The 16117-nt window shown below is 42.5% G+C and overlaps 1 protein-coding gene across 1 annotated transcript in view; it reads left to right on the top strand.

Annotated features, from left to right (window-relative positions):
• Nucleotides 1–2037: 2037 nt before the first annotated feature.
• Nucleotides 2038–16117, top strand: part of SLC9A2 (solute carrier family 9 member A2) — a 100751-nt gene continuing 86671 nt past the window's right edge. Inside the window, 1 exon segment of the mRNA XM_003794322.2 lies at nt 2038–2433. Coding sequence (XP_003794370.1) covers nt 2151–2433 — 283 coding nt within the window. The 5' untranslated portion in view covers nt 2038–2150.

The raw sequence follows: 16117 nt of genomic DNA, 5'->3' as shown, positions 1-16117 counted from the left end.
TGGCCTGATTTGCTTACTACAAGTTAAACTTTATTCAGCTCTGACTTTTTAAAGCAATCCCTAAAATATTCCCCACTGTTTATTTTAAAGCATCTGAGGAAATAACCTGCTGTTTATGGGCAACTGGTCATAGGGTGGAGGGCGCGATGAAACTAGGCTTAGTGTGGGCAGGTCTGGGTGGGAATTCCTTCCAGACCCTTATTTGATTTGTAAACCTGAGTAAGTCTGTTTATTTTTAAACACTTCTGCACTATATTTCTTCACTGTGTAACATGGGTGTAAGAATGTCCGTCTCTCTCTTTGGGTTCTTATGATTAACAAAAAATACAAGTCAAGTACCTTGCCCAGAGCTTCCCATGGAGAGATACTGAATTCAAAATAAATAAATAAAACCTCATTTGCTGCTGTTTTCTCACATGGGGTATGTTAGGTACGTACCTTTAACAAATGTTTCCAGTGAAGAAAAAAGGGGAGGCTGAGTTTTGGATGGCTCAGTAATTGTTTTAGAGAAGATAATACCGTTAGAGTCAATTCTGTTGCACTTTTGTTGAAAAACTTAAGCTTTATGAAATATTAACTGAACAAGTGCGCTGTATCATCTCTTAGAATCTGTCTCCAATTTTAGCCCGGACGTGTCCTTGAGTTACTTTCAAGGAGCAGAAAAGACTGTTACTTATTTGCATCTATTCAGATGGATTTTTTTTCCTTCTATCTTCTGCTGACACTTCATTTTCCACCTTACAACACTGAACAAAAATCACCCTTGAAGGTTGACTCGCCTGGTGTTTGTTTAATAGCAGGAGCCACATTTTTTGACACATAATCCATTAAGAAAAAAAGACGGATTTTATGTCCTAAATATCAAAGGGAAAGTTGATTCAGTTGATTGAGTGGCAACTAGTCTGCTTTTGTACTCATCTCAGTTGGTTTCTGGGGATAAAGACTCTGGGGCGGCGGGAAGGCTGCGCTCTGAGGCAGGAGAAGGGTTGACGCTGGGAGAAAGCTCTGAGATCCAGGAGGAGGATGGCGCTTCCTTCCCTTCCTCAACCGCAGCCCATCCTGTAATTAGGGGAGCCAGTCAATCTGAGCTAGGCAATCACTGGTTTTCCATGAAATAATTACATTTCTTATGCTCTCGGACATGTACACCTCTAAGCCTAAAAACAGAGAAAGACGGTTTTCTTTTTCGTGAGTTGGGGGAGTAGAAGAGTGAGACCAGTACCATGTGGAAGAGCGCAGGATTCCGTGGGGGCGTGGGAACGCCGGGTTCCGCACAGCGCGTTTCGGTGCACACAGAGTACCTTGCACGCGGTCTGATAACTCTCGGAAGGGGAATAAAATGAGGCTTTTCTAAACTTTCTGTGCACCAAGGGAGCGCCGTCGCGTGTCTCCGCGGGGGCTGGGGCTGGGTGACAGCACCCCTACTTCACAGGGCCGGGCTTCTCTTCCCGACTCCCAGCCGCCGGCGCCTGCCCGCGAGCCCAGCACACCGGGATGTCCACTCGCAGGGGCCCGCGGGGGGTAGGGGGGAAGCGCTACGCGTGGGTCGCGCTGGTCCCTTCACTGGAAGGACGCCCGACGCTGCCTCCGGGGCGGAGACTGCTCTGGCCACCGTGCGCCCGGCGCGGCAATTCCACCCACCGCTCGCCGGCTCAGTGGGTGGCGGGTCTCGGCAGGCGGCGTTGGCGCGTAGGAAGCGCAGGGGTCGCCCCCGCGGCCGCTGCGGCCTCACGGGCTCCCGCAGGTGCGCGGCGTGCGGGCCGGGTGCTCGCGTCCTCCCGCCGGGTGCCGGGCGCCGCGCCCGCCCCGCCCCCGTCCCCGCCCGCGGGCAGCCCAGGGCAGGGCCTGCAGCTGCGGCCGGAGAGCCACGACCGGGCATGGGCCGGCGGCCGGCGGCGGAGGGCGGCTGAGAGCTGCCGAGGGTCCGCGCTGTGGCCTCCGGTCGCCGCGCATTCTCCGCTGGACGGCGCGCCTGCCTGGAGCAGGCACCGAGCCCCCTGGCCTCAAAGACCCGGCCCCGCAGAGGCGGCGGCAGCGGCGGCCGGTGGTTCTCGCGGTCCCGCTCTGCGCCGGGCCGAGCGGGCGGCGCTGCCGCGGCGCGATGCGCTGAGCGCGCGGAGGGCTCGTCCGCAGCACTCGGAGCCGACCCCATGGAAGCGGTGGGCGCCGGGCGGAGCCTGCGGGCGCCGCTGTCTCTGCTGCTGCTGCTCCTGCAGGTGGCGGGGCCGGCAGGCGCCCTAGCTGAGACCCTGCTGGACGCTCCGAAGGCCATGGGCACCAGCTCCAGCCCTCCCAGCCCCGCGAGCGTGGTGGCTCCCGGAACGACGCCGTTCGAGGAAAGCCGGCTGCCAGTGTTTACCCTGGATTACCCCCACGTGCAGATTCCTTTTGAGATCACCCTATGGATCTTGCTGGCCTCTCTGGCCAAGATAGGTGAGCCGACTGGACCCGCGGGGTGTGCGACAGGGTTATCGAAAGGGGGACACTCGGAGAGTGCGTGGTTGGCGAGGTGACCTTTAGATCGTGGCCACCTTCCCCTGGACCAGGTCGGGACCGACAGATTAGAGCAGTTTGCGGTTGAGAGGACCCCAGAAGAGCAATTTCTGCTTTGGTTTGTTAAGTGGATACTGGCCTTGCAAGGGCCCCAAAGTGTTAGCCTGTAGAAACCTGACAATTTGCCGCTTGCTTCTGCGTAGAATGCCAAGTTTGACAGTCCTTTGCCAAAGTTGAGTGAGACGTGTTTACAGAGGGAGTGGGCTGATGTGTATCAGTGTCACCTGCAGGGAGGGAGGCGCAGGCCAGCATCGAAGCTAATACGCTAAAGCTCTGGATGGCGGAGGAGAGAGGCACCTTGGCAGTGACACGTCCTGCTCTTTGCCTGACTGCTGAGGTGCATGGAAGGGGCCCAGGGACACCTGAGTGCCTGCAGTTACAGCAGGAGCGCCCAGTCTCCTCCCTCTTTGGGGCTGAGACTGTCAGGAAGCTTTTGCTTTAGAGGTGACTGAGACATGTGAGGAGAGATGGGCGGTTAAAAATAATTAACTCACTTTTCACACCACCTTTAACTTTCCTTTGGAATGCAGAAACATCAGAATGTATTATCTTGTCTTCATTACCCCCCCCACACACAAACTTTTATGTTATGATTATGGTGCTTTCTAATAATAAAATATTATTTTTATTTTATATTTTAAAGACTTTTAAAGGCATTGGACTACTCCATATCACTACTGTTGCAATGATTCAAAAAAGTTGTTAGGTCAGAAGAATGCACGCTTTACGTATGTTCTATGCCTCCCCCCCACCCCGTGAGGTAGAGGCAGGTTTCTGTGAAGGATGAAGGATGACATGGCCTGCCATCCTCAAGGAGCCTACTGATTGTCACAGGAAGGCGCTGAGTTAGGGTGACAAGTTCAATGTGGCAGTGTAGAGTGGCAGAGATCAGTTTCTCTTGATGCAGAGACTGGCATGAAAACTGGGTTTTCAAGGATGACCAGGATCTGGTCAATTGGAGAGGAAAGGAAACAAGTTTGCAGAGAAGAATGAAAAGCAGGTAGGAGGGATGGTTATAAGAGAGAAGTTGGGGGAGGTAAGCCTGAAGCAGCCTTCAGTGTCAGATGCAGCTGATTGCTTCTGTGAGTGGTGACTGAAGCAGCCACATGCTTTCTAATGACTTTGCAGTCATTTCCTGGCTTTGACATTGTCCTATCAGTTCAGTGTGTTAATTCCACCTGAGAAACAGTCTATTAAGGGAACTGGGCTTCTCCGTCTATCAAGCAGATAAGCACGTTTATATAACCTGTTGCTTCTAATAATTAATTCAGATGCCATCTCTTCCTGTGGGCTTCACACAACAGCCCTGCTCTGTGTGGGGTGCCAGTATCAATACTCACACTTGGTAAAGGTGGAAATTGAAGCTCATAGAGGTGGCGAGCCAAACGCAGGGCTCTATTCATTCTCCCTCCGTCTCATCCTCCATCCCTGGAGGATTGCTTTTGTGCTATTTGCTTTACTGGTTCTCTGTGTTCTACTACAGCTCTTTCCTGTGTTCTTTATCCCTGATTATTTTAATCAGATTCATTACACTAATAATAGCCGCTAGTAGGCACATAAGTTTATTGTTTCTAATCTTCACAGCCACCATCCCTGATACGTATGACTCCCTTGTTTCATATAATAAATGGAGAAAAGGGCAGGTTGACTTGCAGGTGGTGAGACAGAATTCCTGCCAGGTCTGTCTGATGTTGCTTCTTTGTGTCTATCTTGCAGGCTTACTCTGTTGTGGGGAGGAAATAGGAGCACGTAATATGTCTACCATCCTTACAACAGCACTGGACACGTTGCAAGTGCTCCGTCTGTACTGTCATCATTAGTAGCAGGGGTGGTGGCGGTGTGGTCAGAGTCACAGCAGCCATTGTGCTGGTTCTGGCAGTCCAGTGCCTTTTCCACTGTCCTGGGCTGCCTCCTGGGTTTTCCTACCTCTGTCTTAGCCCCAGCCCTTTTCCGATGTTCTTATTCTGTGGGTTGCCTTTTTTTGGTTGCTTTCTTCCCAGCCCGTTCCATTCATTTCATTGGACTTTCTCACTTGCATCGTGTGGTATTTTATTACAAAGTGTTTATGCTGCTTGCTTGTGTAAGAGTTCACAGGTGTATTTGTCTTGTTTTCTTGGCCCAGGTATGTTTATATTCCCTGGCCTGCTTCTGTTCTACTTCCACAGTGTCTGCCCGGTATCGTGTGTCACTGTGGACATCTTCACATACTACCTTGGCCCCCCACCAATCTGAAGTCCTTCTCTGGCTACTATTTTATCTTTTCCTTTCTGTCTCTGTGTGGTCGTGTCTCCTATCTAGAGAGGGATCTGAGCAGACAAATGGAAACTGCCATGAGTGGAGGGAAGAGTATGGTTCTCAGGGCAGAAAGTAAACAGGTTGTTTTTGTTGTTTGTTTGTTTGAGACAGATTGTCACTATGTCACCCTTGGTAAAGTGCCATGGCGTCATAGCTCACAGCAACCTCAAACTCTTGGGCTTAAGCAGGTCTCTTGCCTCAGCCTCCCAAGTAGCTGAGACTACGGGCACCTGTCACAACACCTGGCTATTTTTTGTTGCAGTTGTCATTGTTTAGCTGGCCCAGGCCGGGTTTGAACTGCCAGCTTAGGTGTATGTGGACGGCACCCTAACCACTGTACTATGGGCGCCGAGCCAAGTATATAGTTTTATAGTCCCCAAAGTCAGGGTCTTTTCTCTAGGTTCTTCCTGTATAGAGCTCAGCCTGCTTCTTTTACTCTTGGGGTTCCCCCAAGGAACCTAGAAATGCTCAGAAATCCCTAACCCGTTTTCCTACCTCTTGGGCCCTGAACTGTCTGTTTGGCTTAGGGAAAACTGGCATGGTTCTGTGGGACACTTTTACAGCCCATTAAATAGTCATCTAGACATTCAAATTCTGTTTCAATTTGTGCGTTGGAAAAGCTATTATTTGAGGGTGGCTTATATGATTTAAGTTGCTGATATGTGGGAAAAAGGATGAATTGAGCTATGTAGGAGGAATGAGGCTATGAGGGAACACAAATGCTAATTCCTGAAAAATACCATGGTTTCTGTTTGGGGACTTTTATTCACATATCTGTTTTACCTGAACTCACCTGTTCCACAGAACACGGAGAAACATTGCTAATGATTAAACAAAGATTACAAGGTATCCAAAGTGGAAACTCCTGAGATCGTTTGTAAGAGGTTTCAATAATGCCTGATGGTGAATTTAGAATATGTTTTTTTCTTTTAAATTGTAGCACAATATAAGCTTAGAAATAATTATATTCAGAAGTAAGAGAACACATTTTGGCAAAGTGGCGAATGATTCAGCTTAACTTTTCGTGGTTTTATCTGCTTATCAGGGACCATTCAACTTTCTAATTATTTGGTCCAAAAAAGGTTCTGTAGTTATAATATTTATTAAAAGTATGCTGCTGCTGATGTCTATGTGTATGAGAAGCAGATTTAAGAAAAATAAACAAAAAAATGTAGCCAAGTCAGTACATCTTGAGAAAGCTTTAACAATTTGGCAAAAAACATTTCTTCATTTGATTTTTACTTAGCTCCTCACATATATGAACTTGTATTATTCTTTCACTTTGAATATTTATATTTTGAGCAACTGCTGATTTCTTTCTTTTTTTTTTTTTTTTTACAATTAGACATACACACTTTGCTTGATCACTCGTGAATAGAAGAATGAAGTTCATTAGCATGGAATAACAAGTAGTCAAAACATAAAGAAGAGAAGAATATCTTGATGTGTTGTAAGAGTGTCTCCTCTGATTTCCTTGCCCATGAAGTGGGTCAGCAAGGTCTGTGCTAACATGAGTGAACTTGGGCATGCCCTCTGTCTCTTCTCAAAGTTCAAGTACAGAACACTGGTTCCCTTGCTGCCTACAGTAGCAGAGTTCCCTTCCTTGTCCTGTGGTCCCTCTAACACCCCTTCCCCTTCTTGTAGTCGTGCAGAGCTGGCCTATTTGCCTTTCCTTTCAAGTGTCACCAGTCACTGTGCTCTTTCCATTTCCTTCCCCCTAAATTTGGGGTTAGGATACGGAGTTTTCACTTCTCTCCATCCAGCTGTCTTGAAATTAAATAACCTGTATTCTTATTATTTTAAGGGAAAAGTAGAAAGCAGTCTGGCTCACAAAGACAGCTCCTTGGGAGCCCCAGGCTGTCCTGTGTTTGAAATATGAAACCCAAGAGTTTGATAACCCTCTAAATTATAGAGATAGTGATCTCTGAAAAACCTTATCTTTGCTCTTAGTCATTTCTCTCTGTCCTCTTTGGCTTTCCTGAAGTATATTCACAGATATATTGGTCAGCGGATGGAGCTCATGGTCTTTGCCCCTTGTGTGAACCACATCTCACTGTGACCATGCATGTGTTGGTTCCTAATGGAGCTGAAAGGAGAGTTCTGATTCCTTTCTTCATCTACTCTGTTTTTCTGTCCGAAGGATAAGGATGACTCACAGCTGTCTCATGTTTTCTCTAAAGACAAACTTAGGTGTCTTCTAAAATGTTGTCACTATACTCTCCGCCATAGTGTTTTTGTGCCCTTTATAGACATTTTTTCATAAGAGGAAGTATTACTCTATATTAACTCTAGCAGTGAAAACGCTATCATTAATGAGATGCCTTGTTTTTTACAGAATTCTTTTTTTTTTAAAAATTAAATCATGAACACATAGATCATGTGTACATTAATGCATTTATGGGGTACAATATGCTGATTTCATATAGAATTAGGAACGCTTTCATCACACTGGTTAATATGTACCTCATCTCGTTTCCTGAAGCCTTAAGAAATACAGAAAAAACATTCTGTATAAAACTGTTCCTTGGCTGGTGCTTGTAGCACAGTGGTGGCAGCGCCAGCTACATACACAGAGGCTGGCGGGTTTGAATCCGGTCTGGGCCAGTTTAACAACAATGATAGCTGCAACAAAAAATAGCCAGGCACTATGACAGGCACCTGTAGTCCCAGCTACTCAGGAGGCTGAGGCAAAAGAATCAATTAAGCCCAAGAGTTTGAGGTTGCTGTGAGCTGTGATGCCATAGCACTCTACCAAAGTGACACTCTGTCTCAAAAATAAACAAAAAAAATGAAAAGCTGTTCCTTGTATGGTTGTAAAAAACTAACTTGTAAAATCAAGTAAGTTTGATAGTTTTTGATAGATAGGTGGATTTTGACCAATGATTCTATTACCTTAATATCTATATGGTTTGTCTATGTCTTCTTGGGTCAATTTTGGTAATTTATATTGTTCTAAAAAAAATCATTATTTCACTGAGTTTTTAAATCTATTGGAATTAAGTCTTTTTTATGATTAAAATATGTCTCCAATTATCTGCATTTATGTTCTCTTTTTATTCCTAATATTGTCAGTTCTGTCTTTCTTTACTTTGGTCCAAATTCTCTCAAGTTTTATCTATTTTATACTTTTTTTGGGGTTGACTTTTGATTCATCAGCTTCTGCTCTTACATTTATGATTTACGTGTATTATTGTAGTTTGTCTATTTAATTCTTGAATAGAAAGTTTAGCTCCTTAGCTGGCTGCCGTACTTCAGTGGTTAGCACTCTGGTCTCACACAGGACGGATAGGTGAGTTCAAACCTCCCCTGGGCCTGATTCCCAAAGAAACAAAAAAAAGTTTAGCTCATTAATTGTTGAATTTACTCGTCCTCTCCTTTGTCTATTCCCATCTTACAAGGGTAATTGATCCCTGAAAAAAACACTAATTGTGGGGTGGCGCCTGTGGCTCAAAAGAATAGGGTGCTGGCCCCCTATGCTGGAGGTGGTGGGTTCAAACGCAGCCCCGGCCAAAAACTGCCAAACAAACAAACAAACAAACAAAAAACCCCACTAATTGTTGAAAATATACTACTTTTAATAGCTCCAACAAAGTATTTTTATGAACCCTTGAGCTCCAGAATTGATAGACATTTATGCTAAAATGACATCAGTCTTATTAAAAGCGACATTACTTCAGTAGTTTACCTAGTTATTAAAATTCCTAATAAGTCATTTTCCCATTATCAGTTTCTCCAAAAGATGAGTGTTTACTTGTTCTCATCACATTCAAAGCGGTGAACACGGTATACTTAAGACTACGTCGTGTCTTACATTAAGCATATTCACAGTACTCAACATTTATGTATGTTTGCATTTATTGCAAATAACCGTAACAATATGGACCATGGTAAGGAACAATAAGAACGTTTCAGGGGAATGATGCAAATGCAATAACACTTTCTGAATAAATTGAATGATGTTATCATGGCCGTAAAGTTGCAAGCCGTGGATGCTCTGGGAGGAGAACTTAATACACCAGTGATAAAACTGGGATGATGCCTGCTTGATGGCTCTCCTCTCAGGGTGCTCAGCCACCAAATTAAAGGCCATAAGATCAATTTGGACTTCATGGAGGCAAGTAAATGCCTCATGAACCAAAATAGGATTATTAAATGAAACTCTTCGTGAAAATGAATTCTCATGGTCCAAGTGAGCATATTTGGAAAGCATGGTAGTATATGCATTTAAGGCTAGAAATCTACCTTTCTGTCTTACTTTGGTTGCATTGCATGGTTTTGATATGTAGAGTGTTGTTGTTCAGCATTGACGTTCAGCTCTTAGTATTTTCAAATTCCCACCGGTATTTTATCCTAACTCAATAATTATTTAGTATTTTATTTTTTAGTTAGTAAACCTATGGGGACTTTGTTTATTTTTTATCTTACATGTATTTTATTGTGTTTTGATCACGTGGGTATGATATTGATTTTTAGCATTGATTGGTTCTTTCTGATATTCTGCTATTTTCTCCAGGTGTCTGGGTATGGATTTACTTTATTTTTCTTCCTTGAAACTCTTTTTTGCTTCATGTCTTTTGATTGTTGTTTCATGTTTGTTTTTATTTTTATCTCTTTTCATTTTTATGCTATTTCTTGGCTATTTGATCAGATAATTTTTCCAATTTACCATATTATTCTCAGTGTGTTTCTAATATGGGGTTAACCTACTCATTGGATTTCAAATTTTAATTGCATTTTCCTTTAACTTTTTAGATCCTTTTCCAAGTCTGTTTTCTATTTTGTTCATAGGATTGTTCTATATAATTACAATTTTGATTTTCCTCCTTTCATTTCTTTAGTCATTTAAACTGTCACTTTATAGTCTTCCAGATTGGTCTTGGGGTATTAATAAATATTATCATTTCTGAACTTCCTTTTGGATATTCATTTCCTTATGTAGATTATAGTATTTCTTGTGAGCTTAAATTTAGAAAGGGATATTTATTGCAAGATGGTTTTAAATATACTTCTTGCTGAGACCTAGGGTTTCAATGATTATTTCTTTAACATGGTTTCCCTATGTGATTCAAATACTATAGATAAGTATATAGACCTTACACTTGTATGTGGTATGATACAGACTTGAAGTTTTATAATCACAGGTTAATTTCCCCTGGCTCAAGACCATCAAGAGTTGATACATTTTCTTCCCTTTCTCCTTGGCTATAAACCTCTCTCTCTCTCTCATTATTTACTTATTTAGGACAAAATAGCCCTTGAAAACCCAGAAATTCATGCAAGAGTCCTTCCCGTAGTAGTCTGAAGTCAGATTTCTTTTCTTCACGTAGGGTGTTAAAATGCCAGGTCCTAGCACATAGGGCATGTTTGTATGTCTGGAATTTTCCTGGGGCTTGAAATCCTACAGACATCTCTTACTTTGATTTCTTTTATTTCTGACCCCCAAGCCACTTTTATTTATTTTGAACTTGGCTAGGTATTAATACATTTGTAGTGGGAAGAGGTGCTATATTCATATTTTTGGATATATCAGTGACATATTACATAGCACTTTTAAGAGTTCCATACCAAGGGAGGGGGTCAAGGACTGTTTGTTTTTACATGTCCTTAATTATCCCCATTGGTTTACAACTGTTAAAGAAATGCTTTCTGTATGGTGTTTGAAGTCTGCGGCTGTATTCTTCTCATAGACCAGCGGTTCTCAACCTGTGGGTGGTGACCCACAGGAACTGTATTAAAGGGCTGCAGCATTAGGAAGGTTGAGAACCACTGTCATAGACTATTGTATAGCTTCTCTTTAAAGTCAAGCAAAAATAATGTTTATTTTCCTAGTTCTATCTGAATGATGTGGGGGTGTGACTAAAGTGCTTTTGTTTTATCTTGTTTCATGCTTGGATAGAAGAGGAATATATTGCTCAGCAGTCGTGGAGGCATTGGACCTAAGTTTTAGAAAACATGCCTCCAGATTAGAAGTAGGAAGATGCTGCTGTAATTCCAGTTCTGTCATTCACTTGAACCTATGACCCTGGCCAGTTATCACCTTCTTGCTTTTCCCATTAAATTAATAGAGGGAAGGTTATGTATCTGTTTAGTGTTTCCATAAAGATAAGAAGCGATTCTCTGTAGGGGAAGAAATCATTTATGACAAAGCTTTTACTTTTATAGCAAAAGAAACTTAAGCCAAGAGAAAGATGTGTTTATCATACGAAAGTGATGTGTAGACATTGGCATGTTATGCCTCTCAGTGACATATGTACAATTACAGGTTACTGTCTTGCAATTACCTCTGTTAAATGTAATGAATCATAATTGATGTACTTCCTGCAATAGGCTTGTACATTGTTCATCCTTATATGCAAGCATTCAACTCTTAATTTGTCAAGTTCATCCCTTGTATGAAGATGACTTGTATTCCTTTTCCTCTTTATTAATTCCAACAGGTGTGGCAGGGAGTTCCTCTGAAAGTTCTCTGTGTGGCTGCACCAGAAGCATACCTTACAGATGAATTTCATGTTATGGCTTTGTGTTGGCATACAAAGGCTCACGAGGGAAAGGCAGAAAAGAAAAATCAAAGTCACATTTGGAGCTTTCAGTTACAAATGAATCGGATCATGTATGCCTGCCCTGAATGGACAAGCACACATAAGGGGCTTAAAGGTCTTGCTGTGCATAGAAAGGTCCTTAGGAAGTCACAGGGCCAGGGAACACCTCTTGTTGCTGTAATTCTGTGACTCTGTGACTGGTCATTCAGCTGCTTCCAATGCCTGGGCCTGTTTTCTAAGGATCCAGCGTCTGGGAAACTTGAGCAGTGTAATACAACCAGTGTCATGTTTTCTTGTGGCATGGGAGGGTGGAGGGGGCTGAGACTAGGGAATCCCTCTATCACAATTTCTTTAGAAAAATAATAATTTTTTTTTATTTGGTGACAAATTCATGGCACTTTATTGTTCTTTTTTTTTTCTTTTTTATTAAATGATAGCTGTGTACATTAATGCAATCATGGGGTACAGTGTGGTGTTTTCATATACAATTTGAAATATTTTCATCAAACTGGTTAACATAGACTTTATGTCAGTTTTCTTAGTTATTGTGTTAAGACATTTATACTCTACTTTTAGAAAGATTCACTTGTACCCTTGTAAGACAAACCATAGAGGTGATCCCTCCAATCACCCTCTACCCATCTATCCCTCTCCCCTCCCCTTCCCCTCCCCCTCCCTAAATTCTTAGGCTATAATTAGGTTATAGCTTTCATAGTAGGGCTGTGTACATTGGATATTTTTTCAAAAATAATAATTGTTAACAAGGATAGAAGATTATTCCCTGCTAGGTACTTGTGCCAAATGCTTCATATTCATTATCTTATTAAGTCCTCCTAGTAGCTCTAGGAGTTGGCACCATTATTATCCCAAGTTTTAAAAAATAGATGAGGAAATAGTTCTAGGAACTTTAGTAACTGTCCAAGGCATCACAGTTATCAAGTGTAGGAGTGGAATAGCTAGTTCTTTAACAACGATACAATTCGCACTTTCCCCCACCACTCATGGAAACAAATATTAAAGCATGAGGTGTCCTACTGTCCCAGAGCACCTCCAAGAGCTCAACCTTACCAGTTCTTCCCCTGGATCCCTGGGCCTGTATTGGCGTCTCATGCTAGGAGGCTTTTCTTACCTTGTTAGGACCCTCTGGGATTGTCATTATAAAAAGTTGCTTAGCACAGAATGAGCTAATTAAAAGGCAAGGTGGTGGAACTCGTTAGTAGTGCTAGATCTCCAACATCAATCTAGACCAGCGGTTCTCAACCTGTGGGTCACAACCCACAGGAACTGTATTAAAGGGCTGCAGCATTAGGAAGGTTGAGAACCATTGCTCTAGACCTTCAGAATCTTGGTCTAGCCTTTCCTACCATCCCTGACTTAGGGAATATAGAATTTTAATGCTTCTGAAATATACCTTTAACATGTTAAAGATGTGTAGGTGAAAGAAAGGATTAACCCCTAAGAACTTGCACTCCCATGCAGATTCCAACAGGCCAAAGTTCAACCTCAACAGATTTACAAGAGAAAAGATGTTAAATGTGTTTCATTGTTGCACACACCTATGTATATTGCATGGCACATGCAAATATGCACAGGCATAAACATGCACACACAACTGACATTCATTAGGATGTGAGGTCCATGAGGGGAGGGACCTTGTCCATTTGACTCAGTCTAGAACAGTGCCTGGTACATAGTAGGTACTGGATAAGTAATTGCTGAGTAAATGAATAAATAAATCATACTTAGAGAAACTTTTTGTTTCAGGTAGTAATTAAAATAACCACTCCTCCTTGTTTGTCCATGATACTCATATCATGCACTTTGGTTGTCCTGGCACATATATAATTATTGTGCCCTTTTAAATATTCTAGTTTGGATGATGATTACTTAGAAAGCATATAATGTCAGGCACAGTGGTTCATGCCTGTAATCCCAGCGCTCTGGGAGACTGAAGCTGGTGGATTGCTTGAGGTCAAGAGTTTGAGACCAGCCTGAGCAAGAGCAAGACCCTGTCTCTAAAAAATAGCCAGGCATTGTGGCAGGTGCCTGTAATTACAGCTACTTGGGAGGCTAAGACAAGAGAATCACTTAAGCCCCAAGAGTTTGAGGTTGCTGTGACTCTATCTCAAAAAGAAAGAAAAGGAATACGCTATAATAGAACATACAACATACAACATATAGACAGTCCTTTGAGCAATAACTTAAATTCTGGTGTCTAAAATCTTGACCCTGCTAAAAAGTAGCTGTGGATTTGGGGTGAATTGATTAACTTATTTAACCTGTTATTTCATCTGCACAATGGGCAAATCATAGTAGTTTCTTCAGTAGGTTGTTAGTAATGAGGATACAGAATTTGCCATCTTACAGACTTTGGAAATTTGGATAGCATTGGATAGAACAGATGTTTTGCTTTCTTCCCCAAAGTATAACAGTTTGAAAGTCTATTTTACCCATTTGTTGCATAACAAGTTGTGAGATCGTCTGATCTCTTGCTGTTTGTGTTATGAACAGGTTTCTTTCAGCTTTCAATTATACATATTTCAGCTTCCAATTTTGCATAACTAAAAAATAATTTTTTTCTGCTTTCACTAAGTCAGTTCACAATGGAAAGGAAAGGCAATGCATAAGCTTTGTTTTAGCCCAGGTTCCTATCTTAGAAACTAAAGGCTGAGCATCCAGGCATAGTAGGTGGAAGGCAGAAAGCAGACTCGACATGCAGGTAAGACCTTCCCGGTAGCAGCAGGGAAGGTGCTCTCTCCACCCTTCTCCTGACACTTGCGGGGAAGCCCAGAACCACTGGGTCTCCTCGTGTCTTCAGCGTCCACAGACTTGTCAAGTCACACACACGGGGATACATATTTTTCAGTGCATGCTTTCTCAGTGCTTTTGTGCTTTTTGTACAAATGACAATTCTTTAGGAATCTAGATTGGAAAAAATTTTAAAGCAAAGTGCTGTCTAAAGTAATTATTGGTATTTTAAAACTGTCAACCATAGCTCTTCATCATGATTGTTCTAAGGCAGAATCATAAATCAGCTGTATATTTTTTCTAAAAGAACACTATAAGGGTGAGGAGAAATTGAGAAATTACAGCCCTTTCTTTTCTAGGGGATTCCAAGTCCTACTCTTCAGGGTTGGGAAGGATACATTGTGTCCACACTGCATGGTTTGCTTACTTAGGAGAAAGGCATCATTTTTTGTGTGTCCTCTTGTGAATTTCTAGAAAGGTGCGATGCTAACTGGCCTTAGGAGCTCATGTTTTTAAGGGAAATCAGAAGACAGTCACACCTGTGTAAAATAGTTCTGGCCCTGATCGCTTTCCATCCTCCTGCCCAGGCTTACTTTTTTTCTGAGCTTTTATCACTATCTGACATGTGATTATTTGTTTAAGAGTTGGCTGTTCACTCCTGTTCCTCTCTCCTCAAGGGAAGCTCCAGGGGCATTGGACTCTTTTTTTTTTTTTGTCTGTTTATAATGTATATAGTGACAGCTAATAGTATCTCCCTCCCCAGTAACGCTGTTTTCTATTTTCCACAGTTTCACATCTGCATTCTACTTTAAACCTCACGAGGCTGTATTTTGTTTTGTGACTACCAACATTCACGCCCTCACATTGTAAGCCCCGCTCGTGAGTGCTAATGGTTTTGCTAAAGGGATTTACTTGATAAAATAGCTAATTTATGTACTTAATGGCTTGACTCCCTCCACAGTGATTTTTTTATACAATCTTTTTATTTGGTCTTGATGTTTCAATTTTGTGTTTTGAGGCCCCTGAAAGGAAGAGAGAGCTGTTACTGTTTCTAAATCTCAGAACAAATGTCTACAGTTGGCAAGTCTCCAACTCAACATTTTTCCCCTGAATGTGTTAGTAGGTTTGCCGGTTATATTAAGGGGACGTAGTAATAATGGTGATCGTGTAACCATAAGAAACTCCACGATTCCTAATTGCAACCATAAGCAAACGGAAAAGTGCATAGATGTGCAAAGCCCACTGGGTTGGTAACAGAAGTCGGGGGGAGGCAAAGGATAGAATTCTAGGAAGTTCAGGAAATAGTGTAACGAACCAAGTAAGGTGGTTTCTTAGTTTAGCTTGAGCCACCCATATCTCCCCTGCCATGTACATAACTAATTGGTGACTGCGGATGAGTGTTAGCAACCACTTAATTGAAAAATGAGATGAAGTAGCAATTACTGACAGTTGTGGGTTCCTTTTCTATACTTTGATCTATTTATTTTAAGCAAGTGGTAAATTTGTTTAGAAGGCAAGCTCTCGAAGGATAAAAACCCAGCAGAAAATCAAGCTCCCACCCAAGGTGGTTGGGTGGGTGCGGTAGAAGCCCTGGACAACCTCATTCAACTTAATGACAGCAGTGTGCAAACAACAAAGCCCAAGTGGGCATAAATCATTTACTAACGCATGGGTTGAAAGGATAACAAATCCTAGGATTTAACATTTAGCCTGGGGCAATGGAGTAAAAATTGCTTTCAACCCTTGGCCAGCGTGGAAAGTTTTGAATCTAGGTTACACTGGAGCCCTTATCACCACTGGGCCACCACAGTGCTCCTTCCCTCAGCTTGACTGTGCAAACAGTCTGTTCAGAAATAGTTTCCAGAACTTAAGGACTCCTTGGATTCTGTAATTTATTTATTTATTTATTTAGACAGAGTCTCACTATGTTGCCCTTGGTAGAATGCCGTGGCATTATAGCTCATAGCAACCTCCAACTCTTG

The sequence above is a fragment of the Otolemur garnettii genome, unplaced genomic scaffold (genome assembly GCF_000181295.1).
Source record: "Otolemur garnettii isolate 467f Iridium unplaced genomic scaffold, OtoGar3 scaffold00079, whole genome shotgun sequence".
NCBI lineage: Eukaryota > Metazoa > Chordata > Mammalia > Primates > Galagidae > Otolemur > Otolemur garnettii.
The sequence above is the reverse complement of the archived record's forward strand: the minus strand, read 5'-3'. Positions and strand labels throughout refer to the sequence as shown.